General features: G+C 45.0%; 1 protein-coding gene across 1 annotated transcript in view; it reads right to left on the minus strand.

Annotated features, from left to right (window-relative positions):
- The window catches only part of LOC139578569 (sec1 family domain-containing protein 2-like), a 164,827-nt gene extending 142,817 nt beyond the window's left edge, over positions 1-22,010 (minus strand). The window contains exons 1-3 of the mRNA XM_071406357.1: positions 21,053-22,010; positions 20,637-20,805; positions 2,763-2,890 (exon numbers count right to left, since the gene is read on the minus strand). Coding sequence (XP_071262458.1) covers positions 2,763-2,890; positions 20,637-20,805; positions 21,053-21,866 — 1,111 coding nt within the window. The 5' untranslated portion in view covers positions 21,867-22,010. The remainder of the gene's footprint in view (positions 1-2,762; positions 2,891-20,636; positions 20,806-21,052) is intronic.
- Positions 22,011-22,249: the final 239 nt, after the last annotated feature.

Genomic DNA, 22,249 nt, shown 5'->3' on the forward strand with positions numbered 1-22,249 from the left:
TCTCCCGCTCTCCCGCTCGTATAAATCTATCTTTCTCCCTCTTTACTACCCTCTCCCTCTGAGGTGTTTTTCTAAATAAACCCACAAGAGAGCAAGCCACCCAGGATTAGAAGGATACGACGGTGCTTCTCTCAGACACAGATGTGTAAAAGGAAACCACCATGGCGGCAGCATACTGCATGTGTGTGTGTGGGACCCCCCCGTCACATATTCCAACCTGCTTGTTAAGTGAGCCTGCTTACCTCTGTGATTACAGCAGCAGCGGGACCACAGAGCCCCTCTATTACTGCTGCACACAGACCTGCCACATGCCAATATACATTCTGTATCAGCCCAGTATGTGTGTTTGTGTGTGTGTGTGTGTGTGTGTGTGTGTGTGTGTGTGTGTGTGTGTGTGTGTGTGTGTGTGTGTGTGTGTGTGTGTGTGTGTGTGTGTGTGTGTGTGTGTGTGTGTGTGTGTGTGTGTGTGTGTGTGTGCGCATAGCATACTACATATAATTCATGCATGCACCTACACTACCGTTCAAAGGTTTTGGGTCACTTAGAAATGTCCTTGTTTTTGAAAGAAAAGCACATTTTCTTGTCCATTAAAATAACATCAAATTGATCCGAAATACAGTGTAGACATTGTTAATGTTGTAAATGAATAGTGTAGCTGGAAATGGCAGATTTTTTATGGATTATCTACATAGGCGTACAAAGGCCCAATATCAGCAACCATCACTCCTGTGTTCCAATGGCACGTTGTGTTAGCTAATTCAAGTTTATCATTTTAAAAGGCTAATTGATCATTAGTAAACCCTTTTGCAATTATGTTAGCACAGCTGAAAACTGTGGTTCTGATTAAAAAAATAAGTAAAACTGGCCTTCTTTAGACTAGTTGAGTATCTGGAGCATCAGCATTTGTGTGTTCGATTACAGGCTCAAAATGGCCAGAAACAAATAACTTTCTCCTGAAACCCGTCAGTCTATTCTTGCTTCTGAGAAATGAAGGCTATTCCGTGAGAGAAATTGCCAAGAAACTGAAGATCTCGTACAACGCTGTGTACTACTCCCTTCACAGAACAGCGCAAACTGGCTCGAACCAGAATAGAAAGAGGAGTGGGAAGCCCTGGTGCACAACTGAGCAAGAGGACAAGTACATTAGAGTGTCTAGTTTGAGAAACAGATGCCTCACAAGTCCTCAACTGGCAGCTTCATTAAATAGTATCCGCAAAACACCAGTCTCAACGTCAGTGAAGAGGCAACTCCGGGATGCTCCGACTCCGAGTTGCAAAGAAAATGCCATATCTCAGACTGGCCAATATAAATAAAAGATTAAGATGGGCAAAAGAACACAGACACTGGACAGAGGAAGATTGAAAAAAAGTGTTATGAATAGACAAATCTAACTTTGAGGTGTTCGGATCACAAAGAACATTCGTGAGACGCAGAAAAAATGACAAGATGCTGGAGGAGTGGTTGACGCCATCTGTCAAGCATGGTGGAGGCCATGTGATGGTCTGGGGGTGCTTTGGTGGTGGTAAAGTGGGAGATTTGTACAGGGTAAAAGGGATCTTGATGAAGGAAGGTTATCACTCCATTTTGCAACGTCATGCCATACCCTGTGGACAGTGCTTAATTGGAGCCAATTTCCTCCTACAACAGGACAATGACCCAAAGCACAGCTCCAAACTATGCAATAACTATTTAGGGAAGAAGCAGTCAGCTGGTATTCTGTCTATAATGGAGTGGCCAGCACAGTCACCAGATCTCAACCCTATTGAGCTGTTGTGGGAGCAGCTTGACCGTATGGTACGTAAGAAGTGCCCATCAAGCCAATCCAATTTGTGGAAGGTGCTTCACGAAGTATGGGGTGAAATCTCTTCAGATTACCTCAACAAATTGACAACTAGAATGCCAAAGGTCTGCAATTGCTACAAATTGAGGATTTTTTGACGAAAGCAAAGTTTGAAGGACACAATTACTATTTCAAATAAAAATCATTATTTATAACCTTGTCAACATCTTGACTATATTTTCTATTCATTTTGCAACTCATTTCATGTATGTTTTCATGGAAAACAAGGACATTTCTAAGTGACCCCAAACTTTGAACAGTAGTGTAAATGAATCAAATTGGAGTTTGAGTGTACAGTATGTGTATGTTATGAGTACATCTAGTAGTACATCTAGTATTTTTACTGTCCGCTTCAGACCTCTTTGTTTCATTAACAAACAACAAAGGTATTCAGGAGCTGTGTGTGTGTGTGTGTGTGTGTGTGTGTGTGTGTGTGTGTGTGTGTGTGTGTGTGTGTGTGTGTGTGTGTGTGTGTGTGTGTGTGTCAGAAAGCCAACATGTGGTTCAGATTCCCTCTGTGGCCACATGGGCAAATAAACACAGACGCAGTGACCACAGCTCTCTGTAGGTGGCGCTGTGTCTCTTTGTTGAAACAGCAGGGCACTGCCCTCTCCACCCCCCCCCTCTCTCTATCACTCATTCTCTCTATCAACATATTGTCATTTTTCCCTCAACGTCATGCCTTCCAAATTCTGAGTTTGACTATATATTATAATAACGTAATTATGTGTTTACTCACAGCAATCATTTCCCCTCTGTTATTAATTATTCAGCCATAGATCAGACAGTGTCTGTGCGTTCTGTGGCATTGTGATTTGGGAGCGAGAGTAAGAGAGTATACGTGTATTTGGAGAGTGCCAATAGTGAGTGTGGTCAGTGTATGTCTGTGTATAATGGTTGATGTGTCCTGGCCCTTCCTTACCCAGACTCATCTTGATTGGCAGGTTCTCCTTGCTGGCGGCCTCCACCAGCTGTCTACGAACCTCCATCACAGCCTCCTTCTGCTTACTGGCCAGCATGGTTTCCCATAGCAATCTGGCCGTGGACGACCTAAGAGGTAGAGGGCAGACACACATCAGTAAGGTCACCCAGCTTCTACTGGAAAAATACTCTCAACATGTCTATTGCCACACAGAGGTGAACACAAATACCGGTAAACAGACACACGCGGACATGTAGACATATGTACTACCTGCATTTACCCTTTTTTGCACTGGACTCTACACACACACACACACACACACAGAACATTGGCTCGGTACTGGTACTCCCTGCATATAGCCAAGTTATTATTACTTGTTATTCACTGTGTAATTATTCCTCCTGTCACTATTTACGTTTACTATTTAATTGTGTATCTTTAACTCTGCATTTTAGAAAAGTTACCCTTAAGTAAGCATTTCACTGTTAGTCTACACCGGTTGTTTAAGAAGCATGTGACAAATAAGATCTCTCAGTCTCTTGTGTACACACACACACACACAGACGCACACACACGCACACCATGAATATGACCGATTGCGCGTCCTGTAGGTTGGGGATCCTGGCAGTGGAGGCTGCTGAGGGGAGGACGGCTCATAAAAATGGCTGGAATGGAGTGGTATCAACCACATGGAAACCATTCCAGCCATTGATACCATTCCATTGACTCCATTCCAGCCATTATTATGAGCCGTCCTCCCCTCAGCAGCCTCCACTGGATGCTGTGTACTAAGGGGGCGTTCATTCCCCTGTTGCACCACTCACAGGAAAAAACACAAATTAGCGGGAACATCTGGAACTTTCCCAACATCCCTAAACGCTGCCGATGTGTCAACATTCCCCGGAGCAGTCTTTCCCAACATCTCCAGAACCTCTCAAAACCACAACCTGGACCGAGGGGCCATCTGTAGCTCCACCATAACCTTTCCCTCTATTTCCACCAGGTCAAGAAGAAGAACTGTTATCATCTGCCATAAGCAGTAACATGAGCTTCAAGCGTTTCCCCGGAAAAATCCAAAAGGGTGTTGAACGCATCTCATTATCATGACCCACAGCGAGGTCGACACTGTGTCTTATACAGGGGCTCTGCAACGGAACCAACGTCATATTTCATCTCTCTATTTCTCCCTCTCGCCATCTTTAAGAGACGTGTCAGTGTTTGGTTCTATAAAAAGGCCACCAAATGCCATGGCAGAGCCTCTGCACTGTTCTGTTGGGTTTGTCCCCAGTGTGTCTGTGACCTTCAGTCGGGCGTGTGCATACTTCTGATGAGCATGTGAACACCAGAGAGGGAGGAGTTCAGTCGGGCGTGTGCATACTTCCGATGAGCATGTGAACACCAGAGAGGGAGGAGTTCAGTCGGGCGTGTGCATACTTCCGATGAGCATGTGAACACCAGAGAGGGAGGAGTTCAGTCGGGCGTGTGCATACTTATGATGAGCATGTGAACACCAGAGAGGGAGGAGTTCAGTCGGGCGTGTGCATACTTCCGATGAGCATGTGAACACCAGAGAGGGAGGAGTTCAGTCGGGCGTGTGCATACTTCTGATGAGCATGTGAACACCAGAGAGGGAGGAGTTCAGTCGGGCGTGTGCATACTTCCGATGAGCATGTGAACACCAGAGAGGGAGGAGTTCAGTCAGGCGTGTGCATACTTCCGATGAGCATGTGAACACCAGAGAGGGAGGAGTTCAGTCGGGCGTGTGCATACTTCCGATGAGCATGTGAACACCAGAGAGGGAGGAGTTCAGTCGGGCGTGTGCATACTTCCGATGAGCATGTGAACACCAGAGAGGGAGGAGTTCAGTCGGGCGTGTGCATACTTCCGATGAGCATGTGAACACCAGAGAGGGAGGAGTTCAGTCGGGCGTGTGCATACTTCCGATGAGCATGTGAACACCAGAGAGGGAGGAGTTCAGTCGGGCGTGTGCATACTTCCGATGAGCATGTGAACACCAGAGAGGGAGGAGTTCAGTCGGGCGTGTGCATACTTCCGATGAGCATGTGAACACCAGAGAGGGAGGAGTTCAGTCGGGCGTGTGCATACTTCTGATGAGCATGTGAACACCAGAGAGGGAGGAGTTCGGGGACTAACTCAGGACTAAAGACAGGAAACAACAGTGTTAGAAAGGTTAGATCCTTTATACGCTGATAGAAGGATGAAGGAGAGAGGAAGAGAGAGAAAGAAAGAACCAAAGAAAAGGGGGAGGAGAGGGGGGGGGGTTGCTGACACGGATCCCAAATGTTAAAATCTACTCTGTTTTTCTTTTTCGTCTCTTTTTTCTCACTCCTTTTCCTCTCTCTCTGGTTCTCTCTCTCTCTGTCTAACTGCTGCCATGTGTTTAATATCAGATGGAATCGGTTCCAGAGCGAGCCTGGGCCTGGACTGGGGCTGGATGGGGAGAAAGAGGGGCTCACATTGGGCCGCACGCCATCTTCACACAGAAAATGAGACAAAGGCAAGAGAACAGAGCTCGACTGAACCAGAGACACTGCTCTTCCACAAAGAGAACAGCTATAATGGAATATTAGAAGTCACAGAGCCAGATAAACGTTTGGTTTACTTCACTGTCACTGTGATGATGAATGTTGGTGGGAAGAATTTTAAAAACGTTCAACAAACTTTCTGAAAAGCATGACCGAGAAATTGGTGTCATTTATCAAGTATTTTCCTCAGGAAGACGCACATCATGGGCTTAGCTGTGTGCTGAGGCGGAGGGGCTGTAATGATTAAGCGTGTCGTAAGCGGACACATAGTTAGCGTGGTTAAAATGCCAGGGCTGTGACCTGGCCATATGTGTGTACGCATGCTCGGGTGTGGGTCCTAATGTGTACCGTTTGTGTAAGTGTGTGTGTGAGATATCGAGAGAGTTAGAGAGAGTTAGAGAGAGTGATAGAGAGAGGTAGAGAGAGAGTGAGAGAGAGTTAGAGAGAGAGAGCACTTAAGCCTGTATTTCCTTGTGGGTTCCAGGAGGACAAGAGTTCTTATAAAGGGGTAGAAAGAGGGGGGGTTGAGGAGGTATGGTTGTAATTTGCCCCCCCCCCCTCTCTGCCCCTCTCCCCTGGTGTTTTCCCCAGGCCGTTTGGTCAGACGGGGGCGGGGGTGAGGTTTTTACTGGCAGGGTGTGAGACAAGGCTCCATAACCAGCCGGTCTTGTTGAGTAACTGCTCTACTATGGACAGGGTGCTGGGGGCCATGGAGTGCGTGCGTCTGACCTCCTACATGTGTGTGTGTGTGTGTGTGTGTGTGTGTGTGTGTGTGTGTGTGTGTGTGTGTGTGTGTGTGTGTGTGTGTGTGTGTGTGTGTGTGTGTGAGGGCGAACTCCAGTGTGGCTCTCTGCTAGAAGTGTCTATTCTAAACCTTAAGGGGGCACTCTTGCCCCTCCTGTAGACTGTGTACCCCTGCTGACTTGCCCAGTCAGTCTGACTGGATAAACAATGCGTGGGTGTGTCTACATGTGTGTGTCTCCAAACTAAATTCCACCAGATGTGTAATGACTGTTACGCCATTAAGAGATAGGCATGAGTTAACGTATCCACACACAAACAATGCACGCAACACACACACACACACACACACACACTATTTACTATTCAATTCAATTCAAGGGGCTTTATTAGCATGGGAAACATATGTAAACATTACCAAAGCAAGTGAAGTAGATAATGTACAAAAGTGAAATTAACAATAAAAATGATCAGTAAACATTACACTCACAGAAGTTCCAAAAGAATAAAGACATTACAAATGTCATATTATGTATACATACAGTGCTGTAACGATGTGCAAATGGTTAAAGTACAAAATGGAAAATAAATAAACATAAATATGGGTTGTATTTACAATGGTGTTTGTTCTTCACTGGTTGCCCTTTTCTTGTGGCAACAGTTAATAGGTCTGAGGGTGGAGGAGTGGTTCCTGGAAGCTTGTGATGCAGCAGTAAAGAATGGGTCTGACCATTTGGGTCCAAGTCTAGTAGTCACACATTCAGACACATAGACCCACTTAATATAAACCAGGTACGTGTATGCTTTTGAAGTGGTTCAGAAATTAGGTAGATTTCCAACAGTTTCCACGGCTTGTTTGTAGAATAACTTTAGTCCTAATCAAAGTCTCTATCAAATGGAATGGACCCCAAAACCAGATTCTGGCTCCACCCAGCACACATACAAACACAATACAGAAACCTAGCAATAAAACCATTGACAGGAAGGCACAGCCTCTTAGCAGGACAGGATCTCCCTTTAAAAGTCTGTAGTGAGTGGAGAATAAATGATCCACTTGACCAGAGAGACTACTCAAAAAGTCAGGCAACAGCTCTGCATCCCCAGTTAGCCAAGTACATAAAATACAGAATGAAATACAATCAGGACATGCCTCAATGAGAAGCAGAGCAGCTGATGCAGAAGTTATCAGGGTAGCATTGGTTAATCTAATCATTGACAGCCTTTGCTATTGGACGTTGTATTAGATACTGTTGTCAGTCACACAACCAGAGGATGCAGTTAGCAGCCAAAAGATGAGCAACAAGCTAACAAACTAATTTGCTCGCTAAGAGCCAGCCACAGACCTTGACCATTCCACAGCGAGTGGAGTGTGTCCTTCTGCGGAAGTGTTACAAAGAGAGAAGAACACGGTGGATTCCCTGTCAACACACCAGAATACCACAGGACATCAGGCCTGGTCTGGTTTGTCTGTCCTGGCAGGAGAGACCACAAACTGGATTCCCCAACAGAACCAGAGGAGAGAGAGACAGGGAAAGCAGAAGAGGAATGGTTCGAATGGATATTAAAAGGCCGATGATGAGACAAGGCAAAGGGAGGAAGATGGAGACGTCAATAAGAGGAATCCAAGTAGAGTGAATCTGCTTATCTCTCTCTCTTTCTCTCCGTCCCTCCCTCCTCATGTGTCATGTTAGCTTACTCCACTTCAAATGCTGGCTGGCAGCAGGGGCTCTTTGAAGGGCTCGCACCAGGGAGGAAGGAGAGAGGGAGGAGACTTCTAGAGGGGATGAAGAGAGTAGTCTTTTGAAATATACTCTCATAACAAATCAACCCTGAGATTTCATCTAACAATCACAGCGCAGATGCAGAATTATCTACCAATCAGTGTTTTATCACTCAAAACTATTTTTTTAGGAGCCTCTATAAACTCAAATAATTGACAACAATATTTTGTATTATTTCAGAGATACGTCTTTTATAACCGGTCTTATCATTTCAGTCTTCAAAAGAAATTGTTGGCTTAGAAGGGCTGGGAACAAAACAGAACAGTCCGAGCAGCTGATAAATAACTCCGTTCTGGTAAGAGGAATCTACTGGAAGAATGACAAGAGACTCAAGGCTTCACAATGGGATGTCCTAATCGTCTTCTACACAACAGTGGTAGCAGAGGAGAAAAAGTGAGGAGGAAGACATTGAATAAATGGATGGAGAGCTCACAGCTGTATCACGATACAAGCTGGGACAGGTGTTTCCCTCCAAATTCCTTATCAGATTCAGGACATGATAGTGCTGTTTTCTGAGGGGGCACTTCCTCTTCCTGTGACATATGAGAGAACCAACCCTCCACCTCCTTCTGCTGTGCCCCAACTCTGTTCTATTTCTGACTACCGCCTCCCACTACACTGGCCACTTGTTACAGGATTGGCCTCTTCATCTCTCATTCTTAAGATAGGAAAAGAAGGGCAGGTAAGATTGGGAGTCCAATAGGGTGGAGCACAATTGGACCAGCGTTGTCCGGGTTAGGGTTTGGCCGGGGTAGGCCGTCATTGCAAATGAGAATTTGTTCTTAACTGACTTGCCTAGTTAAATAAACGTTAAAGAAAAAAAGATGTCTGGGCCCTCCAACACACATGTGGTAGGAGAGACACGCCAATCATCAACTTCAATACTTAGGACACCTATGAGACTCTCCTCTATAGTCGTGTTATGTTGCATGCTAATTGTGCCAGGCATCATTATTAGCCAGCCCCAAACTGGATTAGTGAGCTCCCTATAGCTGGCCCTGACCCAGCTCTATGAGTTTTAGGGGATCAGATGTGGAGCACGGTTAAAATCAGGCCTGTAGGGACAACAGGAAGACCCCCTCCAGAGACTCTTTCTTACTACAATCCAGTGGTGAACATTGCTTCGGATTCTCCTCCTCATATAGCTTGCTGCTCAAATAAATCCACAACTCATACAAGAATAATAACACACCCTTAGGAAAATAAGCCTTGCCGGGTGTGTGTGATGGAGCTGAACAATATAGTTTTGACAGGCTCAGAATTAGCAAAGCTGTCACTATAGGAAACCCAGATGATGGGTGTGGCCAGATGATGGGTGTAGCCTTTAAACTCACAGTGGGGTAAGCTACACAGGCCATACCCATGTCTCTCCTTTCATTATCATTTGTTCTTCCTCTCCGCACACTTTCCTATCCCTGTTCTTACTTACTTTCTTCCCATGTTTTTCACATGCAGCTGCCACAGAAATAATTGTGTGTTTTCTTTCTTTTCACTCTCTGCTTTCCCAGCCCGTACAGAAATAGGTGTGTTTTCCCTCTTTCCTGTTGGCAGGCAGAGTCTGGTCTGCTGGTCTAGAGATGAGGAGGTGGCAGACTCATTGTGTTTTCTCACGGCAGGGTGCGGTTGGGTGCTTTTTTTCTGAGGCTTGTCTCAAGGCTCGGCAGCACTTGGACCAGAACCAGAACATCTTGGCCACCCGCACAGACCTCTCCCTCTACCCGTCTGTCTGCCCACCACAGGACCAGGGTCCAGGGTACCAAGTTAGTGGTTGATGGTTTCAGTCTGAGACAGGGGAAATATAGCTCCCTGGGCCAAGAGGGTTCATATGTCCCATAGAGGATCAACGAGCACCAACCTGAATACCAGCCAAGCACAGCGCATTACACAGGGTGGCCTGGAGGGTACCTGACCTCTCACACAAATGCACACACAGTTGCACACGCGCACACACAAATCTCACCAGCACAAACACTCTGTCATCATCACACACTCTCGGGTCATTCCACCGCAAAAAGCACAAGAAAGAGTTTTGGGCTTGTAGGAAAAATCTTCATATGAGAATTGTACGATAATGATAGACCTCTCAGCGAGCTGCCCTTTGTTGGCCTATTCAAAGATTTGGGTTGAAGCATTAGGTTGCTAAGAGAAGGACAAAGTTAATTGCTTTCATGGAGGACTGGCTTGACATGTGAGGATGATCACACAATTTATTTTCATCGTGCGCAAAAGCTTTTGGTTTTCTACCCAAAGTAAGTAAGAAAATGTTGTGATCCATTTAATAAACACAAAAGACCAGCAAAATGGATAAAAGGTTGTGACAATAGCAGGAACAGCGGCATCTAGTGTGCAAAACCTGGTACTTCCACACTAATTAATTGTGAAAATGCAAGAGACTTCAATGGCTAATTTCCCTGAACACGGGGGGTGGGAAAAAACAATCACCAGATTTACAGGGAATACATTACATAGGATGAAGAAGCAATACTCCAAGCTGAAGCTCCATACTAATTGTCAGACATAGAACTCTAGGCTTAGGGTTGAGATTTCATGTCAGACTCTCCCAATTGTAGTACTGCTTGGAGGTATCACACTGCGCTGCTCGTTCACACTGCTCATTGGTAAGTGTTATGGCTCACTGCCCTGCAATTTACTGCTTGTTTCTACAGCACCAACTTGCTGGTTGGTAAACTCCCGCATGTATAGTGTATGTGCAGCCAGGATCCATAGTGAGCAAGTCCTCCGCTTTCTCTGTTTTCCGTACTGATGTGTGACTCGGGTGTGTGTTTCTTGTGTGGGCTGTATTTACGAACTCACTTTAGCTCATAGCCCACTAGTAAATTCCTGTCAAGAAGAGAGACACGGAAGCCCAGCTAGCCTAGCTAGCCTGTAGTTTCAAATGGAGGTAGCTAACGAACGTTTTCAACGCTGCAGGAGCTGTGTTTATTTTGCTCTATTCTGGAAAAATGTGGACTGTCCGGACGTTCAATGTAGCAACTGTTGGCTTGCAGAGGACTACAGGGGCAAAGTGGCTACTCTTAGCAAACAAGTACAGAACTTACACACGCTACTAGGGAATCCACGCCTGCCTACTTTCTCTTTCTCTTGTACTCCAATAGCTGGATGCTGCTGTCCCGTCTCTCTACAGTCGACTGGCCGGTGCTCTGCAGTGATCCCTCCCCGAAGGGGTACCCCTTCCCTGGAGAACGGAGTTAGCAGGATGCTTCTGGATGACTTAGTGGATGTTCCTATTCTTGACCCTACCAACCAGCCATGAAGGCACGTCAGTCGCCATGGAAGTTGACAGCAGCGGCCTTTGGCAATAGGGGCCTCCCTTGCTGTGGTAAGCCTGGACTGGACACAGACTTCTTCACTGGGGCCTTCCGCTTCGTGATCGGATTCGGAGGTACCTGCACTTTCGTCCTCTGTTCTGTCTCCCTCTGGTTTAGATCTTCAGAGCTCGCCCCTGATAGGGCCATGATGACGTCTGAGATTCCGGCCCCTTCATCAGCCACGATGGATTCTACAGCTGGCTCGGGTCCATCAGGCCCCACCTCCCATCGGTCCTCCAGGGATCTCCTAAACAACTTGAGGAAAAGAAATGCCAGACCTCCTCAACCATTTCACCAGCCGTCATCATCGGCAGGGCCTAATATTGTGTATAAGAGGTCATACAAGAAGTTTGGTAGTGATTCCTACTGTATGTTGAAGACTGTGCTATGTAACCAGGAGCAACCAGACACTGCACTTGACACATTTATGAAATTGCTTATTCCAGTTGCTAATAAGCATGCAGCCATTAAGTAAATTACTGTAAACTGTTCAATCCCTGTGGATTGATGAGGAATTGAAAAATTGTATGGTTGAGAGGGATGAGGGAATAGGAATGGCAAATAAGTCTGGCTACACATCCAATTGGCAAATGTAATGCAAATTGAGAAATTGTGACTAAACTTAACAAAAAGAAGAAGAAACTGTACTATGAAACAAAGATAAATGATATAAAGAATGATAGTTAAAAGCTTTGGAGCACCTTAAATACAATTTTGGGCAAAAGGCAAATTTGGCTTAATCGTTCATTGAATCAGATGGCTCATTCATCACAAAACACAACTGATATTGCCAACTACTTTAATGACATGCCACGCACAAATTCTGAACCCACTGTCCACCTCCATGACCAAATTATGAAAGACAAGCATTGTAATTTTTAATTCCATAAAGTAAGTGTGGAAGAGGTGAAAGAAGAAATGTTGTCTATCAACAATGGCAAGCCACCTGAGTCTGACAACATGGATGGAAAATGACTGAGGATGATAGCGGAAGATATTGCCACTCCTATTTGCCATCTCTTCAATCTAAGCCTACAGGAAGTGTGTTCCCTCAGGCCTGGAGGGAAGCACATGTCATTCCGCTACCCAAGAACAGCAAAGCACCCTTTACTGGCTCAAACAGCCGACCAATAAGCCTGTTACCAACCCTTAGTAAACTTTTGGAAATAAGTGTGGGTTTTACCAGATACAATGCTATTTCACAGTAAACAAATTAAGAACAGCTTTTCAGTATGCTAATAGGATAGCATTAAACATATAGGGCACTTACACAAATGACTAATGATTGGCTGAGATTGTGGGAGTTGTTTTGTTAGACTTCAGTACAATTTTTGACATTATCGATCATAATCTGCTGCTGGAAAATCTTATGTGTTAGGGCTTCACATCCCCTTCTATATTATGGATCGACATTTACCTGCCTAACAGAACAGAGGGTGTTATTTTTTTCTTCTTTTTTTACACCTTTATTTAACTAGGCAAGTCAGTTAAGAACAAATTCTTATTTTCAATGACGGCCTAGGAACAGTGGGTTAACTGCCTTGTTCAGGGGCAGAACAACAGATATTTACCTTGTCAGCTCGGGGATTCGATCTAGCAACCTTTCGGTTACTAGTCCAATGCTCTAACCACTGCCACCTGCCACCCCGCCCTTTAATGGAAGCCTCTCCAACATAATCCTGGTAGTCAGGCATTCCCCAAGGTAGCTGTCTAGGACCCTTACTTTTTTCAATCTTTACTAATGACCTGCCACTGGTTCTAAGTAAAGTCTGTGTGTCTATGTATGCTGATGGCTCAACGCTACACACGTCAGCTACCACAGCAAATGAAATCACTGTAAGACTTAACAAAGCGCTGCAGTCAGTTTCAGAATGGGTGGCAAGAAATAAGTTAGTTCTACATTTTTTTTAAAAGCATTGTATTTGGAACAAATAATTCACTAAACCTCAACTAAATCTTGTAATGAATAATGTGGAAATTGAGTTGGGGACACTAAACTGCTTGGAGAAACACTGTATTGTAAACTGTCATGGTCAAAACATATTGATGCAACAGTGGTTAAAATTGGGAGAGGTCTGTCCATAATAAAGTGTTGCTCTGCCTTCTTAACAACAAGGCAGTTCCTACAGACCCTAGTTTTGTCGCACCTGGACTACTGTCGTGTGGTCAGGTGCCACAAAGAGGGACTTAGGAAAATTACAATAGGCCCAGAACAGGGCAGCACGGCTGGCCCTTAAATGTACACAGAGAGCTAATATTAATAAAATGCATGTCATCTCCTGGCTCAAAGTAGAGGAGGGATTGACTTCATCACTACTTGTATTTGTGAGAAGTATTGACATGTTGAATACACCGAGCTGTCTGTTTAAACTACTAGCACACAGCTCAGACACTCATACATGCCCCACAGGACATGCCACCAGAGGTCTCTTCACAGTTCCAAAGTCCAGAACAGACTATGGGAGGTGCAGATTACTACATAGAGCTATTACATGGAACTCTAATCCACATCAAGTAAATTCATGCAAGCATTGAAATCAGATTTTTTTTTAAATACATCAAAATACACCTTATGGAACAACGGGGACTGTGGAGAGACACACACACACAGGCAGACACATACACACAATAACCTACACACTATACACACAGGTACACATGGATTTTGTATTGTAGATGTGGTAGTAGAGTAGTGGCCTAAGGGCACATAGTTAATGTGTTGTGAAATGTAATTTTTAATAGTATATAACTGCCTTCATTTTGCTGGAACCCAGGAAACAGCTAATGGCAGCAGCTAATGGGGATCCATAATAAATACAGATACAAATAGAGAACTGTGTACTGGTTGTTGAGGTGGGATTGGCGGGGGTGTGGTGGGTCCGTGGGTGGCATTTGAATATGCATTGGATTCGTCATGTCTTAATAATAGGAAGACGTTTGTTTCAGGGTACTATTGAATATTATGCAAATCCTAAACATTTAAAAGTGCCAATTTGGGTGCAATCAATTAGCTTAATTTCTCAGTGCTCAAATAAAATGTAAAAAAAATAATGTTGCAGGAATGCTAGTCTTATCTGTTTCTAACTACAGAAACTTCTGAACAATCTGTGATGGTGAGCGTCATGGCTTGCAGAAGTTACATGGAACTACTCTCTCAACATCACCACATTCAGCCTACTCTCATCAACAAAGAAAGGAACTTTAATACATAGCAAACCTAAATGCATACATGTGTAGGCACACATACACTGAGTGTAGAAAACATTAGGAACACCAGCTCTTTCCATGACAGACTGACCAGGTGAAAGCTATGATCCTTTATTGATGTCACTTGTTAAATCCACTTCAAATCAGTGTAGATGAAGGGGAGGAGACTGGTTAAAGAACAATGTTTAACCCTTCAGACATACACAGTGTGCCAGTGAGGGTGAATGAGCAAAACAAAACATTTGCTGTGTGTATCAAGAATGGTCCACCACCCAAAGGACATCCAGCCAACTTGACACAACTGTGGGAAGCATTGAAGTCAACATGGGCCAGCATCCCTGTGGAACGCTTTTGACACCTTGTAGAGGCTGCATCACATCCGGCTGTGTAAGGGAGTCCCATAGGGCGGCACACAATTGGCCGAGCGTCGTCCTGGTTTGACCGGGGTAGGCCGTCATTGTAAATGAGAACTTGTTCTTAACTGACTTAGACTCCATGCCCTGACAAATTGAGACTGTTCTGAGGGCAAAAGCAGCTGCAACTCAATAGTAGGAAGGTGTTCCTAATGTTTTGTACACTACATGTATATTATAAACCTCCACACACACTAGACTTGCAGACTGTAGAGAGAATCTGGGCTCCCTCTGGTATGAGCAGGAAAAACACATTTAGAGCCCAGGCTGGTGTTGAAGGTACACTCACACCAGGTCATGAAACATCATACTAATTGCACAGCAAAGTGTGGGGTCCGTTTTGGAAGCTAAAATCAACGACCACCCACAGCAGCCTTAAACATAGTGATGTAAAAAAATATCCTGAATTACGAAAGTGAAATATCAAGCAATAAAATAGCAATTTAGGTCCCAATCTACTGTTTAAAGCTTTAAATACCGGGCTCATAATAAAGCCAAACAAAACACACTCTGGGAGGAACCTCATAATACAGCCAATCATACTGTTTTAGCCTGGCTGGGCCACATAACCAACTAAGCATAAGAATTCATACGGTACCGTATCATATGAACAAGTATATACAGCCAAACTATTAAGACTTGATCCCAAACCTTCCGTCAATTAATCAAAACAGGTGCAGCCCTATGTATCCAGTATAGACGAACACATTTCAACTTTAGACCAACAGATTTTCATTTCACTCCATAGTGTACAAATGTTCTATCAGTGTGTAAAATGGGTCAGGAGCTCCAGGTGCGTTACTTTTTTGTGTCTGGGCTGCGCTTCAATCTCCTAAACAGCTGTGATAAGAGTCAACTGGCCCATCTGCTCTGAGATAGGGAAGGCAATAACGAGCCTGCTGGCCCACATCACACACTCACCCCCTAAAGGCACCAAGGCCCCCGGCTGGAAGATCATCCTATTATTGCTATCTCCACTCCACTCTGTGTGTGTGTGTGTGTGTGTGTGTGTGTGTGTGTGTGTGTGTGTGTGTGTGTGTGTGTGTGTGTGTGTGTGTGTGTGTGTGTGTGTGTGTGTGTGTGTGTGTGTGTGTGTGTGTGTGTGTGTGTGTGTGTGTGTGTGTGAGAGAGAGAGAGAGAGAGAAAGCTGATCCCATCCTTACCGACTGCTCTCTGCGATAAGACATTTGGCTCCGAGGCTCTCTGATGAAAGTCTGAATGTAGATAAAGTGATAGCAAATGATATGATACTCTCTAATACCTTCTAGCACCACCTAAGGTCTGCTGCCCAATCCAGTTCAACACCTTGCAGCCTGACGGCGCTGGAGATGGCTGCCGTTTTACGGTCTCCTAACCAAATGTACTATTGTGTGTTTTTTCGCGTTATTTGTAACTTATTTTGTACATAATGTTTCTGCCACTGTCTCTTATGACCGAAAAGAGCTTTTAGATATCAGGACAGCGATTACTCACCCCGTACTGGAATAATATTTTTTCTTTGACAAGTCGGACGCGAAGGATTTACTTCAGACACCCGAAAAGGCCCTCATCCCAGTCAATCGCAGGAGAAAGAGGCGGAGATATCGGGGACGTAGGTCTGGGTACCTTGTACGGATTAGATGGCGAGTGGGTAATCTACCTTTGCTGTCGGTCCTATTAGCCAATGTACAATCATTGGATAACAAAATAAACGAACTACGAGCATGTATATCCTACCAACGGGACATTAAAAACTGTAAAATCTTATGTTTCACCGAGTCGTGGCTGAACGACGACATGAAAAACATACAGCTGGCGGGATTTACACTTTTTCGGCAGGATGGAACAGCCGCCTCTGGTAAGACAAGGGTGGCGGTCTATGTATCTTTGTAAACAATAGCTGGTGCACGAAATCTAAGGAAGTCTCAAGGTTTTGCTCGCCTAGAGAGAGTATCACATGATAAGCTGTAGACCACACTACCTATCAAAGAGAGTTTTCATCTATATTCTTCGTAGCTGTCTATTTACCACCATAAACCAATGCTGGCACTAAGACCGCAGACAATGAGCTGTATAAGGCCATAAGCAAACGGGAAAACGCTCATCCAAAGGCGGCGCTCCTAGTGGCCGGGTACTTTAATGCAGGGAAACTTAAATCCGTTTTACCTCATTTCTACCAGCATGTTTAAATGTGCAACCATAGGAAGAGAAAAACTATTCTAGACCACCATTATTCCACACACAGAGATGCGTACAAAGCTCTCCCTCGCCCTCCATTTGGCAAATCTGACCATAATTCTATCATCCTGATTCCAGCTTACAAGCAACAACTAAAGCAGGAAGCACCAATGACTAGGTCAATAATGAAGTGGTCAGATAACGCAGATGCTAAGCTACAGGACTGATTTGCTAGCACAGACTGGAATATGTTCTGGGATTCTTCCGACAGCATTGAGGAGTACACCACATCAGTCACTGGCTTCATCAATAAGTGCATCGATGACGTCGTCCCCAAAGTAACTGTACGTACATACCCCAACCAGAAGCCATGGAATACAGGCAACATCCGCACTGAGCTAAAGAGTAGCACTGCCGCTATGCATCAGCTGTTCTGAACGACTGTGTGATCTCGCCCTCCGTAGCCGATGTGAGCAAGACCATTCACAAGGCCGCAGGGCCAGACAGATTACCAGGATGTGTACTCCAGAATGCTCTGACCAACTGGCAAGTGTCTTCACTGACATTTTCAACCTGTCCCTGACTGAGTCTGTAATACCAACATGTTTCAAGCAGACCACCATAGTCCCTGTGCCCAAGAACACTAAGGCAACCTGCCTAAATGACTACCGACCCGTTACAACTCACGTCTGTAGCCATGACGTGCTTTGAAAGGCTGGTCATGGCTCACATCAACACCATTATCCCAGAAACCCTAGACCCACTCCAATTTGCATTTCGCCCCAACAGATCCACAGTCAATGCACTCTATTGCACTCCACACTGCCCTTTCCCACCTGGACAAAAGGAACACCTATGTGAGAATGCTATTCATTGACTACAGCTCAGCGTTCAACACCATAGTGCCCACAAAGCTCATCACTAAGCTAAGAACCCTGGGACTAAACACCTCACTCTGCAACTGGATCCTGAACTTCCTGACGGGCCGCCCCCAGGTGGTAAGGATAGGTAACAACACATCTGTAACGCTGATCCTCAATACGGGGACCCCTCAGGGGTGCGTGCTCAGTCTCCTCCTGTACTCCCTGTTCACTCATGACTACATGGCCAGGCACAACTCCAAAACCATCATTAAGTTTGCCGATGACACAACAGTGGTAGGTCTGATCCCCGACAACGATGAGACAGCCTATAAGAAGGAGGTCAGAGACCTGGCCGTGTGGTGCCAGGATATAACTCTCCCTCAGCGTGATCAAGACAAAGGAGATGATTGTGGACTACAGCAAAAGGAGGACCGAGCACAACGGGGCTGTAGTGGTGTCCACATCACCAACAAACTATCATAGTCCAAACACACCAAGACAGTCGTGAAGAGGGCACGACAAAGCCTATTCCGCCTCAGGAGACTGAAAAGATTTGGCATGGGTCCTCAGATCCTCAAAAGGTTCTACAGCTGCACCATCGAGAGCATCCTGAATTGGTTGCATCACTGCCTGGTATGGCAACTGCTTGGCCTCTGACCGCAAGGCACTAAAGAGGGTAGTGCGTACAGACCAGTACATCACTGGGGTCAAGCTTCCTGCCATCCAGGACCTCTATACCAGACAGTTTCAGAGGAAGGCCCTAAAAACTGTCAAAGTCTCCAGCCACCCTAGTCATAGACTTTTCTCTCTGGTACCGCACGGCAAGCGGTACTGGAGCACCAAATCTAGGTCCAAAAGGCTTCTTAACAGCTTCTACCCCCAAGCCATAAGACTGCTGAACAGCTAATCAAATGGCTACCGAGACTATTTGCATTCCCCTCCACCCCCTCTTTTACACTGCTGCTACTCTGTTTATTATCTATGCATAGTCACTTTAACTTTACCTACATATTACCTTGACTAACCTGTGCCTCCGCACATTGACTCTGTACCTGTACCTGTACCCCGTATATAGCCTCCTACTGTTATTTTACTGCGGCTCTTTAATTATTTTTAACTTAACACTTATTTTTCTTAAAAACGGCATTGTTTGTTAAGGGCTTGTAAGTAAGCATTTCACTGTAAGGTCTACCTGTTCTACACATGTGCAAATATTTTTTTTATTTGAGTTGTCCCTTTCCTAAATCCTCCTTTTTGGTTGTTAGAAAATATAGAAGGATGATTAACCTAGTAATCTCATGTCAGATGACTTTTGACACTGGTCCTCAAGTTTGAAGTAGGCTATATTTTCCAGACTCCATGTAGAGCCTCCCGAACCTCCAAATGATCAACACACTGGATTTGCTAATTGGAGCACACAGATTGAGTTGAGTACATCCACATAGTGAGAGCTCTGTGGGAATGTGCAGGTGCTTGGTATAGCCTACATGCTGCAGACCAAGCCCTTTCTCTTGTGGTCAGTGGGGCCTGTCCTACCCCCTGCTGTGCTCACATTAAATGCTACAGCACCCTCCCTGTCTAAGCTGCTCTTACCCAGCAGAACCAGCAGAACTGTTCCATTAGGACTGAACCTCCCACCCACTCAAACAAGGCCTGTTCCATTCCAGCTCCACCACCCACTGGCCAGGAGCTGGTGCCCACTCAGGCAAACACAAGAGTTAGACACACTGTAGAACAGAGCTGGCCATCTCATAGCCAATGAGAGAATTTTCAGGCAGAGGAAGAGTGGAACACAAAACGTTAGGACTAATCCCTGCCATGTACTACAGCCTCACTGCAGGAAGCCAACACGTGCATGCCCAATGTCCGGACTTGGAGGCACGCTCCACTGAACCGCTGGTACTTAAAGAGATACTTAAGGATTTTGGCAATGAAGGCCTTTATCTACTTCTGCAGTGTCAGATGAACTCGTGGATACCATTTGTATGTCTCTGAGTGCCGTTTGAAGGAAGTTGCTAACTAGCGCTAGCGCAATTGCTAACTAGCGCTAGCGCAATGACTAGAAGTACACAGTAACTGCTAGCATGCTAGTAGATACCATAGACTTTGAATTATTGCACTAACGCTAGTTAGCATTGGCTTGTGAAACTGACTTCCTTCACACTGGGTGCAGAGACATAAAAAGGTGTCCATGTGTTCATCTGACACTAGGGAAGTAGATAAAGGGCTTCATTGCCAAAGTCCCGAAGTATCCCTTTAATGTCAGTCATGTGTTCCCCCATAAATGTAGAGGTAAGGGGGGAGAGGGAGAGATTATGAAAGAGAGAGATAATGACTAACCAAGACTCAGAGAACAATATTAGAGAGAAAGAGAGAAAGAGAGAGGGGAAGAGAGATTCAGCACAACAAGCAACACTGTTTTCACGCTTGTGGGCCAAGAGAAATTAACCTCAACATTAGAAACCTTGTTATACAGTAGATATGATAAATTAGAGCTTGGGTCATAAACATCAGAGCAGAATTACAGTCAGACTAACCCATAACCTTGGACAAAGGAAAGTAAATGGACAGAAACGCCACCAAATCAAACAAAATTCAGCTTAAAATGATGAGAAAATAAGATCAGATACAGCAGCATAATGACTAGTGATCAGAGGTGACCTAGGTGAGAAAAACATACAGAACCCATTCTCTAGTCTTCGCCTTTTCTACATTAAACTACAACCCTCTTTAAATCCCCCCCAAAAGTGAACTATCTAACTGAATCATGTGAAATTTGACTTTTCAACAATATTGTAATATTTTGCCTATAACTGTTCCAGCACAGATTTACTCACTGGGTCTGTGCCAGGCAGCCTGGAGCCAGGGTAGGTTGGGAGTCTGGGATGTGCTGCAGGTTAGTGAGCTCCTGCATGTCCACCTGAACATCAGTGGTGTGTCCTGGCAGAGGCTGCAGCACAGTCAAGATCTTCTCCACCAGGCTGTCACCATGGTGACCAGCAGCCCCTGAGGACGAGGACAAACATAGAGAAATGTAAACCAACAACATAGTCCAAGTAAACATAAACTCCTGTGTAAGTGGAATAGAATAGGGACTACGGAAGTGTCACAATAAAATACCCTTTCTGTTAGGAAGGGAGGTGCAGCAAGATTATGTAATTGAGATGTGGGGAAAGTGTGCATGTGTGTTTGACTCTGCTGCATCTTGGCATGTTTGTGAAAATCAGAAATTGTACAAGACTGTGACATGCACCTGTTAGATCCAGTGTCCTGTCGATGAAGACGATGGATGCTTTATTGGTGGCAGTCTTTCTGCGGCTTTTTGCTTGAGGATGGTTGGCCAGTTCCCCAGCGATAAGACGGCTCATTGGACCCACTGCAAAGCTCTCCTCACGGGTGCTGGTGGACTCAAACATGGAATTAACCGCAGAGGCCAGGGTTTTAATTTCAATCTGCAGCTCCGGAGTAAGAGACTGCATGTCAACATCAGTCAAACTGACAAACCTCTTCTTCTCTGTTCGCTTTATATTGATGGTCTTGAGGTCCTGCGGCAACAGCGGGAACAGGTGCGCGAAGGTTGGCGTGAGAAGGAGCTGTGGTGACACCGGAGCGAAGACCACGGGCGCATGTATAACTTCAGCGGTGTAGTTCATGTCTCCCATCCACTCGCGCAGCTTCTCTTCAAACCGCTCGAACACAGGGTTCCCCTCTAATTCAGCAGTGACATTGTTAGCGAGGAGTTGTATAGAGTGGGCTACGGTGGTGAAAACAACACAATACTGAAAGTGACTGAGTCCAATAATGTCTTTGATAATGTCAGCTGTCCTCCCCTTCAGCAGAGTGCTCACCACAAACACAGCCTTTGGTTCGTTTTCACCACCGGCTTCGAAGCTTGAAAACTCTTTTAAATTCCGAGCCCCAGCCTCAAATACACTTGTAGCTCCACCGTTCCAATGAAGACTCTCAGCACACTTGTCGTCCATGAAAACAACAGCTTTCTTTACCTTTGACAACACTTTGTCCCACATCTGACCGGGGAAACACGTAAAGACCTCAATCGGTAACATTTTGAAAATGCAACTGTCGTTTAGACCGACCAAAAATACAAGATTTCTATAAGATTGTCAGGTAGAAGTTATTTCAAAACAACAACACAAACACATGTGAGTCTCTTAATAGTGATGTGGCGTTCCACGTCGCGACAGATACACGTCATCATGCAGCTGCTGCGCCGGTTTCATGTAAGAATGTGTTGCATTTGCTATTTCTTACCCCCTAGCATATGTTATCATTGTCTATTTGTGTACTTCTTGTATGTATACAGACTATTCTACATTATTTAAAAAAAATAAACACTATATATATATTTTTGCTATTTCTTACAAAACTGAAAGCAAACTAATTAGAGTTTCCTCATAATAGCTGTATACTATCCACACTACACAAAAAT

Source organism: Salvelinus alpinus, chromosome 6, assembly GCF_045679555.1.
Source record: "Salvelinus alpinus chromosome 6, SLU_Salpinus.1, whole genome shotgun sequence".
NCBI lineage: Eukaryota > Metazoa > Chordata > Actinopteri > Salmoniformes > Salmonidae > Salvelinus > Salvelinus alpinus.